This window comes from Dasypus novemcinctus, chromosome 2 (genome assembly GCF_030445035.2).
Source record: "Dasypus novemcinctus isolate mDasNov1 chromosome 2, mDasNov1.1.hap2, whole genome shotgun sequence".
Taxonomy (NCBI): Eukaryota; Metazoa; Chordata; class Mammalia; order Cingulata; family Dasypodidae; genus Dasypus; species Dasypus novemcinctus.
The window spans coordinates 198,511,055-198,525,325 of NC_080674.1; the positions used below are offsets into that span (position 1 = coordinate 198,511,055).

At 40.2% G+C, this 14,271-nt stretch overlaps 1 protein-coding gene across 1 annotated transcript in view; it reads left to right on the plus strand.

Annotated features, from left to right (window-relative positions):
- Positions 1-14,271, plus strand: part of OBSCN (obscurin, cytoskeletal calmodulin and titin-interacting RhoGEF) — a 227,076-nt gene that overhangs the window by 29,690 nt on the left and 183,115 nt on the right. The window contains 1 exon segment of the mRNA XM_058286343.2: positions 6,970-7,245. Within this exon segment, the coding sequence (XP_058142326.2) occupies positions 6,970-7,245 (276 nt within the window).

Sequence of the window (14,271 nt, forward strand, 5' to 3'; positions counted from 1 at the left end):
GTAAATTTACCCTTTTAATCATTTTGTACTATCCCTGTTTATCCTTGATAATTTTCTTTGCTCTGAAGTCTGCTTTGTTCGATGTTAATGTAAACACTCCATCTTTGTTTTGACTAGTGTCTGCGTTGTATGCATTTTTCCATTCTTTTTTAAAAAATTTATTTTTTATTCATTTATTTTTCTAGGATTTCATAACCTTCTTTTACTTTTAACCTCCTATATCACTATATTTGAAATGAGTTTCTTGTAGGCAGCATACAGATAGGTCTTTTGCTATCCATTCTGACAATCTCTGTCTTATAACCTGTGTGTTTATAACATTTTCATTTAATGCAGTAATTGATATGCTTGAATTTGGAGCTACCATTTTATTATTTTCTGTTTTACCCCTCTGTTTTCTGTTTCTTGGATTCATCTTTCCTCTATTTTGAAATAATTTTTCTAAAATGTACTGTCCTTCTAGGACGAGTGATGTGAGTGTTACTGTCCCACAGGACCCTGCAGCTCTTGTAGTTTTCCAGTTCTCTCTCTCTCTGTTTTTGGACTGGGTAGCTTCTATTGGTCTGTCTTCCAGTTCACCAATTCTTTTTTCTGTTATCTGTGTTCTGCCTTTGAGCCTATTCGGTGAGTTATTTTAGTTTTTGTCTTCTTCCGGTTATAAAATTTATACTTGGTTCTTCTTAATATCTTCTCTTCCTTGCCTGAGACTTTATATCTGTCCATTCCTTTACAGGATATTGGCCTTTATTTGTTTCAGCATTTCTGTAAGAGCCGCTTTAAAGTTCATGTTAGGTAATTCCAGTATCCGTGTCCTCTTGATTTTGTTGTCTGTTTATTGTCTTTTCCATGCATGCAAATTGAGTTTCCTGGTTCTTCATGGGCCAGGGAATTTTGGATATTTTGAATGTGTCCCGGATATTTTGAATGCTATATTATGAGAAATCTGTGTCTTCTTTACATCATATGAGGAATGTTGATTTTTTTTTTTTAAGTAGGAAATCAACCTTGTAGAGTCCAGACTATCAGTTCTGTAAACTTTCTGTGGTTTGTTCTGCCAGTTTTTTTCCCAGAGACTTTGCAGTGCTCTTTGGATCTGTCCTGCATGACCATCCCTGGTGGTCACTGGGGGACCCAGCCAGTGGTTTCAGGTGATGCTGGAGTTCCAAAACAACTTCAGATGGTTGTTTTCCAGAGCTCTTCTCTCTCTGCAGTCTCTCCAGTACTTTCTGTATCCCTGGGTCTTCCTTTTCAGTTCCTTAGGTAGAAAACCGGTCCTGTGTCAGAGCCAAGAAGAACAGAAAGAAAAAAGAAAATAAGATTGTCCTTTCCCTTTTGGGACCAAAATTCCTTCAGTTGGAGAAGGACTTCTTGCTCCTTTAGTATGGAACAGGGTGAGAGATGGAGAGAAGAAGAAGGGCTCCCACCATTTACGTGCATTTGGAGTTCTCTCCATGCTTGGTTTGATGGGACTTTGAATTCTGTCTTTTTCTCATAAGTGCACCTCCTGCTGTTTACCTCTTAGAGCCCTCACATAGCTCCATGCTCTCTTTCTGGGTTTCATGGCCGCACTCAGTGGGTAAGGCAGGGTGGGGTGTTTACCTGGAAGTGAAACCATTCATAGATTTTTTTTTTATACTGCAAGTTTTATTCTTGTAGTTATGCACATGAACCCAAATCTTGTGTAGACCAACTCCTAAGCAATGCCTGCATAAGGTGTTTCATCTCGCAGTGATATTCATAACTCATTCAAGTAAATTTTGAAGGCAAACTACTGGGTAGCTGGGAATCTGAAGGTGTGGGCTGTGAGGTTAAAGTTCTCACAGAGGACTCCCAAATGGTTCTTCCTGAACTGCAGCCACTGGCAGACCATCACTTACACACACACATGCATACATGTACACAGACAGACACATGTCCATATACACACCCCTAAAATGCATGCACACACATACATATACATACACTCACATGTATACACATACTCACATACACACACAGACACGCATGCATATGTAGACATACACACATACGTACATGCACATATACACATGTACACACATATATCCACACAGAGGAGTGATTTTGTGAAGTGCATATACCAAAGAGACACAATTTCCCTCAAGATTAACTTGTGAATCTTTTTGTAAAATGAAAATAAAAAAATGAGAGAACTGGGTGGAGTTCTACTTTGGAGGTATGGCTTAGTCTGGGGTAAAAAAATGAACAGCAAATGTTTTATTTTGTATTTAAAAAGATGTATTTGGAAAACTGGCTAAGGCTGAGTGACCTTTTTTCATTTATCCATTGGATGAAAGCATGGATTTGGCTGTTTTGTTGGGTTTTATTTCCTGCTTTTATATTGGAGATCTTGGTGAGGATATATCAGGTTGCACAGTGTCAGGTGTCAATAGAACTGATGAAGAAATGATAATGAGATGGAATTTTTTAAAAAAGTAGGACTGTTATTGACTGGGCTGAGTGTACATATGGGGGTGGAACTGATAAGGTACACATGGATCTCACCAAGGTTCCTGAATCCATTCTCTGGTACCCAAGAACATCTTACTTCAAAGATCTTGAGGTTCTCAGTGTGATTGATAGGTGGTAAAAATTGGTAAATTCTGTTTTAAAAGCAGCAGTATTTTGAATGTTCATTTTGAAGACAGATTCACAGTGGAACTCGAGGTGCATTTGAAAGGTGGGTATCCATTCTCTTGGGCATTCCTGGGTACCTGGAGAGCAGTTGGAGAGACCCTGAGGGGAGACCCCTAAGGAGAGTGGACTTCTATCCTCTAGATACCAGGGATGGGAACACAGAAGGGACAGGTTTAGTCTTGGATTTTAGAACTACTCTTCTGGTTAGCCTATGGAGAATAGATTTGGAAGCATGGAGACCAGAGAGGAAGCTCAGCCCTTGTCCAGATAGAAGATCAGGCTCAAATAGAGGCAGTGGTTTGGGGGACAGAGAAGGGTGATTGGTTTGAGAGCCATTCAGGAGGTAGAGTGAGGCAGACTTGTTGGTCATTTGGGCACGGGGGCCGAGCTAGAGGGGAGAAATACAGTGACTTGCTGGACTGAGCAGGTGTGCAGATATGGTTTCCACTCTTTGGGGTGGGGAAGGCAAAGAAGGGACAGGTTGGTGGGGAGTCGCAGGTGATGACCAGCTTGGGGTGTCTGGGATGTCTGGTAGGCAGTGGGCTGTCTGGAACTGGACCCTTGGGTTGGGGCTGGGATGGAGAGGGAGATTCAGGACCTCTTGGCTTGTCGGTGGTGGCAGGGGCTGAGGCATGTGTCAGGTTCCCGGGGTAATCTATAATGTGAAGAGAGATGGTGATGGCAAGACCTGCCCTGGTGGACGTTGATATTTTGGAGGCTCATTGAGGATGCTAAGACCAAGAAGGGAGAGGTTCAGAGAGGGAGGAGGAAGCCCTAGAGAGGCTGCGCCGTGGGGGTCAAGAGGAGAGTTCCAAGTAAGGGTGAGGCGATGGTGTGGACAGGCTGGGAGAGGTTGTGACCCTGGCGGGGGTGAGGGAGGTCAGAGGCTGCCTGTGGAGGCTGAGGAGTAAACCTGAGGTGAGAAAGTGGGAACAGATGGTGTCTATGAGTGCTTTCTAAGACCTGGCTGGAGGGGGAAGACAGAGAAACAGTGGGAAAGTTCCAGGGGAAGAGAAGTTGATCTTAGCCCCTTTGGGCCCCATGTGTCCTGAGACTGTGCAGGTAGGTGGAGTTTTCATTACAACAATGGAATGCCCTTCTTCTGTCACAGCTGCCTGCCCTGGCGTGGGCCACAGGGTTACTGATGATGAGCAAGTGAAAGACTGCTTGTTGGATACCTGATTTTTTTCCTTTAGGACAAATTGAAGACATAAAAATAGAACTGTTTATGTTTTAACACAGGTATTTTTCAAAAGATTAAAAATCCAAATCAGGGAGTCCAGGGTTCCTACTTACTTCCATTGGGAAATCTGAGATGTGTTCTCCAAGCCCAAAGTCCTTATTAGATGAAATTACGTAATTTCTTGTGGAGAAGTAGAGCTATGCCCCCCCACCGCTGGTCTGGATTTCAGGTTTCAGCATATAGGTATATGTATTGTGTATATATGTATATGTATATCCCTCCTACCATAAACTGCTAAAATTCTGGGTAGAATGTAACAAAATAATGTTAAATTAGTATCTGAAATTTCAAGGGAAAGAAGGGAAATTTCCAGGTGAAAGAAGTGAAGAAGGAATTGAAAGCTGAAAGCAAAAACTGATGAGTTGATGCTGCAGATTATGTGATGATGACTTTGGTTTCAGGGACCTGGGATTTGACTTATATCATCAACTTGGAAATATGAAGTGGGTACACAGGCTTGAGAGATGTGGGGCAATGCAGGGAGATCTCTGTATAAAAATGGGACCCTTATAGTAATAGTACCACATGGTTAGGAAAAGATTGAACCAGAAAAATAGTTCAGGGAGAGGATGAAGAAGCTTGTCTGTTTGCTTTGGCTCAGGTGGGAAAAAAAGTTTCCCCAAAGAAATGGAAACCTCTTCCTCACATGGGGTTGAGAGTTTATAATACTAGAAACTCTCAAATTGAGGAGTGATGTTTCTGAGGGCGCCTGGCAGGAGTAAATGTAAAGTATTCAGGAGGGCTATACTTAATTACCATGAGTAAACAATGCTGCTATAGATGAGCTCACAGTAAAAAAGTTTTCTAAGTACTAGAGAAACAACTGATATTAATGAGAATCAGAAAGTACAAGAAAAATCAGTATTAGACCTTTCCTCAGGAAATTCAAATGTTAGAATAACAATCTGAAAGAGAATATAAAATAACCGTACTTAAAATAGTTAAAGATCTATATGGAAAACTTGAAAACCTACAAAAAATAAAATACTGTGAAAAAGAAAAGTAAATTTGAACAAGAACCAAATGAAACTTCTCAAAATGAGAAGTATAACCTTTGTAATTGACAATTCAATGGAGGGATGAACAGCAGATTAAACATAGCTGAAGAGAGAATTATTGAACCAGAACATAGATCCAGGAAATTACTCAGAGTGAATCACAAGGAGAAAGAAAAGAATAAGTATTGACGAATATGGAGGATAGAAGCAGAAGGTCCAACATACTGTTTACAATGACCTCTAGGAAGAACCAGAGAGAATGAGGAAGATGCAATAAGAAGAGATCATAACAGAGAATTATCAGCAATGATAAAAGACATGAATCCTAAAAGTCTAGAGTTATTTTCTTAGCAGTTCCCTTTATTCCTAACCCTAACCCTAACCCTAAGCACATCATAGTGACCTGCCCAAGGCCAAAACCAAGAGGAAACCTCAAAAACTACCAAAGAGAGAGAAAAATGAGATTAATTAAAAGGTAACAACAGTTATTCTTCCTGCAGATTTGTCAATAGCCATGAAAGAACACAGTAAATGAAAGAATAATCTCCAAAGTACAGAGGGAAAATAACTGGATTGTATCAATTCTTTATCCAGCAAAACTATCATTCAAAAGTGAGGGTGAGATAAAGACATTTTCAGAAAGTAGACTGAGGTATTTACCATTCCTAAGACCTTGCTGAAAGAATTACCAATGGGTATACTTCAGAAAGAAGAAAATTTAAAGTATCGAAGTGGATCCTAGACATAATGTGATCGGAAACACAAGGAGTAAATTAATAAGTAATATCCAGTCACAAGGACAGGGAGGTGATTGGCCAGCTAGAAGTTGTCGGCTGCTCTAGCAGTCCTCTTGTAACTCAAAGATATTGCCCATTCTCTCTAACATCACATGAGAAAGTCCCTCTGGAAATACCCATAGTTTGATGTGCAGGCCATAAATTATGCCTTCCTTTGTTTGATAATTACAAGAACACAGTCAGTAACAGATGTCAGAACATGAATCGTGACACATTCAATCTGAAAATTACAGAACTGGGGGCCTTCAAAATCTGAGAACTAAACTACATCCTGCTTTATGCATTGTCTAAGTAGGAAGTTCTCTGTATTGAAACAGCTAAGAATGAGGCAGGCTGGTAGTGGAGGCTTCAGGGTTTAAAAAATTTTTTTTATTTAAAAATTTATTTTTTTATATCAATGTTGCAAGTTACTCAGTTAACATGAAATAACTACAACAGCAATAAATCTACTTTAGTCAGTGGTTACACTCCCTCCTGTTTTTGTTCATTCCTCAGTCTTGAGGGGATTTGGGATGATGTCTACTCTAACTGCTTCAGGCTGAGAAGGGACGTAGATATTATGGGGCTGAGGAATGGAACTGTTTTTTAAAATAAAATTTTACTGAAGTACATCATTCATGCATGAACATACATAAACAATGTATAGTAAAATTTGTGAATTTACAAACATGCATATCATCATACAGGGGTCCCATACATCATCCCACCATCAACACCTTGCATTGTTGTGAAACATTTGTCGTAAACTATGAAATAGCATTGTCAAATTATTACTGCTAACTATAGCCCTTATCTTATATTTGGTGTATTTTCCCCTAACCTACCCAAATATTAACACCCTATATTAATGTTAAATATTTGTTATTGTCCATGAGAAAACGTTCTCATATTTGTGCTGTTAACCACAGTGGAATGGAATTGTTTTACTTGCAGTTGCAGGTGCTCCTTGCTTTGGGGCTGGGGTCCATCATCACTGTTGTGTTAGATGTCCAGGGCAAGCTCGAAGAACTGGAAAGTAGGAGTTGGCTGCATATTTGCTGGGTTGCAGGGCCTAACTGGCCTACGAATAATCCGAAGGCTTTAAGTCTCTGCAAATTATATACTTAACAAGTAAATTGAAAATTATAGGTTCAAATTAAAGAAGTAGAAGAATCATGGTTAGGGGATTTGTAAATGCATATAACTGCTTCGGGGTTTTGAGGTCGAGATGGTGGCACCTCATTCAGTTCCAGAAAGTGGAGTGTCGCTGACCTATGTGTGCCTCTCTTCTCCCCAGAGCCCAAGGTGGTGTTTGCCAAGGAGCAGGCGGCACGCAGCGAGGTGCAGGCCCAGGCGGGGGCCAGCGCCACGCTGAGCTGCGAGGTGGCCCAGGCCCAGACGGAGGTGACGTGGTACAAGGACGGGAAGAAGCTGAGCGCGAGCTCGAGGGTGCGCACGGAGGCCACGGGCCGTGGGCGGCGGCTGGTGGTGCAGCAAGCAGGCAAGGCGGACGCCGGGGAGTACAGCTGCGAGGCCGGGGGCCAGAAGGTGTCCTTTCGCCTGGACGTCACAGGTGGGTTCCTTGGTGTCCTCTTATTAATGTCATCCTGGGGAGCATTATTAAGCAGTGGTCTTTGGGAGGGGCTAACAAAGCCTCCATGTAACAGCATCTAGCTGACAAGTCCTTAGTGAAGTACTTTTGTTCAGTTAGTCCTTTAAACCTCAGAAGAGCCCTGGAAGCAGGAATTCTGATGGTTTCTGTTTTAAGATAAGGCTGAAAGGTGCACAGCCAGAAATTGGCATCCAGGAGAGGGCCCAGCTACCTGGCTGAAGGACCTTGGGGCGCGGTGGAGGCCAGGAGGCTGCATTGCATCTGCATCCATTCTAGTACGCTGGCCTCAAGGCCTCACCTTTGACCCAAGGTCATCCTGGACTTCAGGCTACCATGTCATCACTGTCACCCTCCGGCTGCCAGAGTGAGCACGCTCACGCATAAATCCTGTCACCCCTTCTCTGACACCCTCCAGCGACCTCCTGGCCCTTGGATTACCAAGTCCTTGACCTGGGCAGTGGGACCCTTCCGTGGCAGCCATCAGCACTACCTCATTGAAAGTTGGGCTTCATATCCTCTTACTGTCTTTTTTTGAAATCTTTTTCAAGATTTATTTATTTCTCTCCCCTTCCCTGGCCTCCTCCCCCCCCCCCCCCCCGGTTGTCTGCTCTCTGTGTCCGTTCGCTGTGTGTTCTTCTGTGTCCACTTGCATTCTTGTCAGTGGTACTGGGAATCTGTGTCTCTTTTTGTTGCGTCATCTTGCTGCATCAGCTCTCCATGTGTGTGATGCTCCACTCCTGGGCAGGCTGCTCTTTTTTTTGTGCACGGCAGCTCTCCTTGCGGGGCACACTCCTTGCGCACAGGGCTCCCCTACATGGGGGACACCCCTGCGTGGCACGGCACTCCTTGTGCACATCAGCACTGCGTGTGGGCCAGCTCCACACGGGTCAGGAGGCCCTGGGTTTGAACTTGGACCTCCTATTATGGTGGGCAGACTCTATCAGTTGAACCACATTTGCTTCTCCTCTTATTGTCTTTTGACTTTTGTCTTTTAAATCCTGTATTTTGAAAATGTAACTTTCCCCCAGTTACATTTTATGCAAAAGTAGTATAATATGCAAAGCAGGAATTTGATGCGTGTGTAGTTCTGTGCCATTTTTTGTATATGCGTACAACATTTTTCTTTGTTTTTTTGGTTTCCATTTAAGAAAATTAATTTTGTAATTTTTAGAGCAGCATTAGATTACATAAATGTTACATAAAAAATATAAGGGATTCCCATATACCTCCCTCCCTCCCCCTTCCACACTTTCCCTCATCAATAAAAATCCCTCTTTAGTGTGGTACATTTGTTACAATTGATGAACACAAATTGAAGCATTACTACTAACCTGGATTATGGTTTCCATTATAGTTTATACTCTGTCCTGCACAGTTTTGTAGGTTATGACTGTGCCACTGTTTTGGTAACAGCTTTATTGAGATACAATTTACATACTCTACAATTCACCTGTTAGAAGTGTACAACTCAACTTTTTTACATATTCATTAAGTTGTGCAGTCACCACAATCAACTTTAGAACTTTTCAGTCACCCCAGAAAGAATCTTCATACCTATAGCTATCACCCACAAATCCCCCATCCCCTGAGTCCTAGGCAACCACTCATTTGCTTTCTGTCCCTTAAAATTTGCCTTTTCTGGACATTTCATAGGAAATGGAATCATACAATGTTTGATGGCCTTTTAAGTCACAGGGAAGGCTTCTTTCCATTAGTGTCACAAATTCAAGGTTCGTGCCTGTTGTAGTTTCAATCAGTGCTTCATTAATTTTTGCGATCAGCAGTATTATGTGGATATTGCACATTTTGTTCATTCATTCATATTGATGAGCATTTGGGCTGTTTCTACCTTTTGGCTATGATGAATAATGCTGCTATGAAAATTCACGTAGAGTATTTTGTGAGAACATGTGTTTTCATTTCTCTTGGATATATACCTAGGAGGGTAATTGCTGGGTCAAATGGTGACTCTATTTTAACTTTTTGAGGAAATGTCAGACTGTTTCCCAAAATGTAAGCACCACTTTTTGTTCTTACCAGCAGTGAATGAGGATTCTGATTTCTCTGCATCCTCACAGCACTTGTTGCTGTTTGACTTTTGATTATAGCCATCCTATCGGATGTGAAGTGGTATGTGTCCCAGTGTGGCTTTGATTTGCATTTCTCTGGTGACTAATGATAATAAGCACTTTGTGTATCTCATTTGGAGGAATGTCTGTTCCAGTCCTTTGCCCAGTTTTAAATTAGTTTGTCTTTTTATTATTGGCTTTTATAAAAGTTCTTTATACATTCTAGATGCAAAATTTCTTACCAAATATTTTCTCTTATTTTATGTCTTATATTTTCATTTTCTTTATAGTGCCCTTTTTTTTAAGGAGGTACTAGGGTTTGAACCCAGGACCTTGTGCATGGGAAGCAGGTGTTCAACCACTGAGCTACATCTGCTCCCCTATAGTGTCCTTTGAAATACAAAAATTTTTAATTTTGATAAAGTCTGATTTATCTGTTTTCTTTGTTGCTTTTTCTTTTGGTATCGTATCTAAGAATCAGTTGCCAAATTCCAGGTTATAAAGATTTATCCTTATATTTTCTTCTAATAGTTGTTTTAGCTCTTATAATTAGTTCTTTGATTCATTTTGAGTTAATTTTTAAAATATGGTGTGAGGTAGGAGTCCAAATTTATTGTTTTGCTGGTAGATACTCAGTTTTCCCAGCACCATTTTTTGAAAAGAATATTCTTACACTATTGGATGATCTTGTCACCCTTGTGGAAAGTCAATTGCCCATAGATGTATGCGTTTGTTTCTGGACCCCCAAGTCTATTCCATTGATCTATATGTCTGCCTTTATGCCTGTTGCATTGTAGTAAGTTTTGAAATTGGAAAGTACGAGTCTTTCCAACATTACTGTTGTTTATCAAGATTGTTTTGTCTATTGCTGGTCAGTTCTATGCCATCTTATAACATGGGTTTTGATTTGTGTAACCATCACCACAATCAAGATATGGAATTATTCTATCACCACAAAGACCTTCCTCCTGTTTTCCCTTACACATTATAAATTAGCCACTAATTTATTCTCCGTCTTTATAGTTTTGCCATTTCGAGAATGTTATAAAATGGAATCATATAGGATGTAACTTCTAGAGATTGACTTTTTTCCATTCAGCCCAACTCCCTTTTGCTTGTTCTATTTAAGATGGAGACAGGGATGATAAGGTCTCTTACTGTGCATTTTTCAATTGCTCCTTTTTTGTTAAATTTTACTTTGTCAATTTTGAAGCTGTATAATTAATGCCTTTCAGATTTATAATTGCTTTTTCTTCTTGGTGGATTGATCCTATCTTCTTCTTATTATGAAACATCCCTTTTTATGTAATTCTTCTTGCCTGAAGTCCTTCTTTGTCTGACATTAGTATTGAGATACCAGCTTTGTTTTCATCAGGGTTTGCACAGTGTATCTTCTTCTATCCTTTTATTTTCAGCTTTTCTGTCTTATATGAAATTTAAGATGTGCCATTTATAAATAGCACATAGTTTTAAAAAATCCTGTCTGATGACTATGTTTTCCAATTGGAATATTTAGTCTGTTTACACTTAATAAAATTTGCTAATATAGCTGGGTCTATAGCTGTCATCTTAGTATTTGTTTTCTATTTGACCCACCTAACCTCTCCTTTCTTGCTTCTTTCACATTAATGATGTATGCTTCATGATTTTGTTTTACTTTTGTTAACTTGTTATGATTTCTTATGCTTTTATTATGCCATCTAGAGATTGCAGTATATATACTCATTATGGTTTCATATAAATTATTACTTTTATCATTTCCCCCACAATGTTAGAAATTTGTTTCTTTTTAGCTTTTTTAATTGTTCATGAATTTTAATTCTACAAATATTTTGAATCCCACAAGACATTACTATTTTGTACAGTCAGTAAGTATCTTTGTTTGCACACATATAAACTATATATATTTTTGGTTCTTCCTTCCTTCCTATATCATTTTGCTTCTATCTGGGATCATTTCCCTTCTGTTTGAAGAACTCTGTTTTCAGGATTGATAGCAGGTTTGCTAGTGACATGATTCTCATTGGTTTTTATGAAAACACTTTTATTTTGCCTTCAATTTTTAAATTGAGGTAGATTTCACATAAAATAAAATGCACAATTTTAACCTTTCAAAAGTGTAAATTCAATGGCTTTTTGTACATCACAGTATTGTACAACCATTGCAACTAATTCCAGAACATTTTTATTACCCCAGCAAGAAGCCCTGTTCCCATTAAGCAGTCTCTCCCTATTTCCCTCTCCTCTCAGCCCCTGGCAACCACTAGTTTTCCTTTTGTCTTCTAGGGATTTGCCTGTTCTGGACATTTCACGTAAATGGAATCATACATGTCACCTTTGTGTTTGGCTCTTTCACTCAGCATTATGTTTTCAAGGTTTTTCCATGTTGTAGCATGTTTCCAGTACTTCATTACATTTTATGACTGAATAATACTCCATATGTAGACACCACGTTTTGTTGCTCTCTTCATCAGTTGTAGACATTTAGGTTGTTTCCAGTTTTTGGCTCTCATGAATAATGCTATGAACAAGAGTATACAAGCTTTGTTTGAACACCCAATTTTAACACTCTTGGATACATACCTATGGCCTTCTCTTACAAGCCTTTTTCTTTTTGATATAAACTTCCAGTTTAGCAGCTGCTATCATTAAAAATTTTAAGGTTCCTAATCCATTTTTTTTTCTGACTTCTGTTTTTCTCTATGTTGAGACATAAAATGTGAGACTTATTGTTTTGCCTTTGAACGTCGTCTGTCTTTTTTCCCTTGGGCAGCTTTTAAGATTTTCTCTTTGATTCTGGTTTTCCGGAGGTTTGCTCTTACGTGCCTGTGTCTTGTTTTCTCTGTCTTCACCCTGCTTGGATTTGCACAGCGTCTTGAATCTGTGGGTTGGTGTCTTTCATCAGTCTTGGAAAATTCTTGGCTATTCTTTCTTTTGCCTATTCTTTCACTCTGATTACACACTATTAGACCTTGGTGTGCTTCTTGTACATCTGTGTGCATCTCTGTCTGCCTCTTAAAACTTAATTTTTATCTTTGCTTCAGTCTGGATATATTCTCTTAACTTGTCTTCTGATTTAGTAATCCTAGGCCTGATTCATTTAATCTGTTGTCAAACCCATATTTAATTTTGGTTATTTTACTTTCAAGTTCCAGAAATTTCATTAGACTGTTTTTAAAATATATTCTAAATCTCTAGTGAAGTTTTTTTAATCTCTCATCTATTGAAACTTTCTTTTCTTCTATTTTAAAAATAGGGATCCTGGCTATACCCTAGTCTGATGATTCTGGATAACCTGACATCATCTTTTAAATTTTTTGGTGTTCTACTATTTCCCCCTCTTATAAGCATGCCTGTAATTTTTGAGTGACTGTTAGACATTTTGGTGAAAAATGGTTGAGTAGGGATGATGTTATCTAACCCCAGGAAAGGACATACTTATTTATTAGCTGCCTCCAGGTGGCTTTGCAGATTTGATAAGGGTCCTCTGTCCGTCTTTCCTCCCGTTCTTAGGCATAGTCTCCCAAGGAAACCTGATGAGATGGGGTGTAGATAGGGGCCCACCCCCCATAGACCTTTGTCTCTTCAGCACTGAAAGATGCTTGAAAGCCTGCTCTGCTTCTCAGAGACGTCCTTTTAGGTTTCTTAGTTTCCTTCCCCATGCAGCTTTCATCCTTGTCAAATATCGTGAGGAGAAATGGGCTGAGTGCTGGGCTCAGTTCTCCAGCCTCCATCTTACTTGTATCTTGGCTCCTCAAGTCTAATTTTTGTCTAACCCACAGCCCCTGTTGGTTTCTCTGTTTCTTTGTAGCAGTCCAATGCCCGGCTCTTTGGTCAGAAATTCAGTGTTCTGGCTCATATCTAGAATCACCAAGCCCCCTGAAGGAGGAACAAGCGCCCAGCACCAGCGACACCTCTGAGAGGTTCTCCTTTCTCAGGGATTTGGCCTCATGTCCAGGTGGCCTCTGTCGTTCTCCAGTGCCGCTTGCCCTGAGGTGCTTGTTGGTCACCTTCCTCACCTGCCTCACACCCATTGGTGCTGGAGGACCCGTGCCCTGGCTCTCTTCTCCCTCAGCTCTCCTCAGGGCTGGCTCCCTCTTGACTCAGGGCTCTGCTGAAATACCACTCCTTGGTGAGGTCTTCCCGACACTGAGCCTAAAGTCACCTCCCAACACTTCACGCTGTTTTATTTCGTCATAGCCCTCATCACAGCACAGATGGATTACTTTCATGGTTTTAAAAAATTCCTCTGTTTGTCCTTCCTGACTAGAAGGTGAGCCACGAGAGCAGAGCTGTGTCTGTCTTGATCACAGTGGCACCCCCATTGGCCACCACAGGCCCTGGCACACAAAAGGGCCTTTGTTCACATCATTTAAGCCAAAGGTGAAATGAAAGAGTGAATTAGTGAAGGAGTGCATGAGGAGTTGGCACCTCTGAGGTCATGTTAGTTAAAGGAACACATACAATTAAAAAGATTAATTATTTCACGTGTTGGTGTGGATGGGAAGCAACTGCTGTTTTCACACACCACTGGTGGGAGTGTTAAGTTGGCACAACCATTGCAGAAAATTGCTTTTCCAAAATGTACTAAATCAAACACACATACCCTTTTTTCTGAACATTTCTCCATGTCCTCCAAAGACATACAAGAAGCTGCTCATAGTGCTTTACTCACTAATTGGAAGTAACCCGAATAAATGTCAAGAGGAAAAGATAGTATAAATTGTGGTGTATTCATACAGTGGACCTGCACAGCAGGGAAAGGAACAAACTACTTCCATATACATCTGCATGAATGAGTCTTTACATATTATTTTGAATGAAAGAAAGCAGGTACTAGAGAGTACATAATGTATAAAGTTGCATTTATGTGAAATTAAAAAGCAGGCAAAAGTAATTTATAGTGGTTACCTTTCAA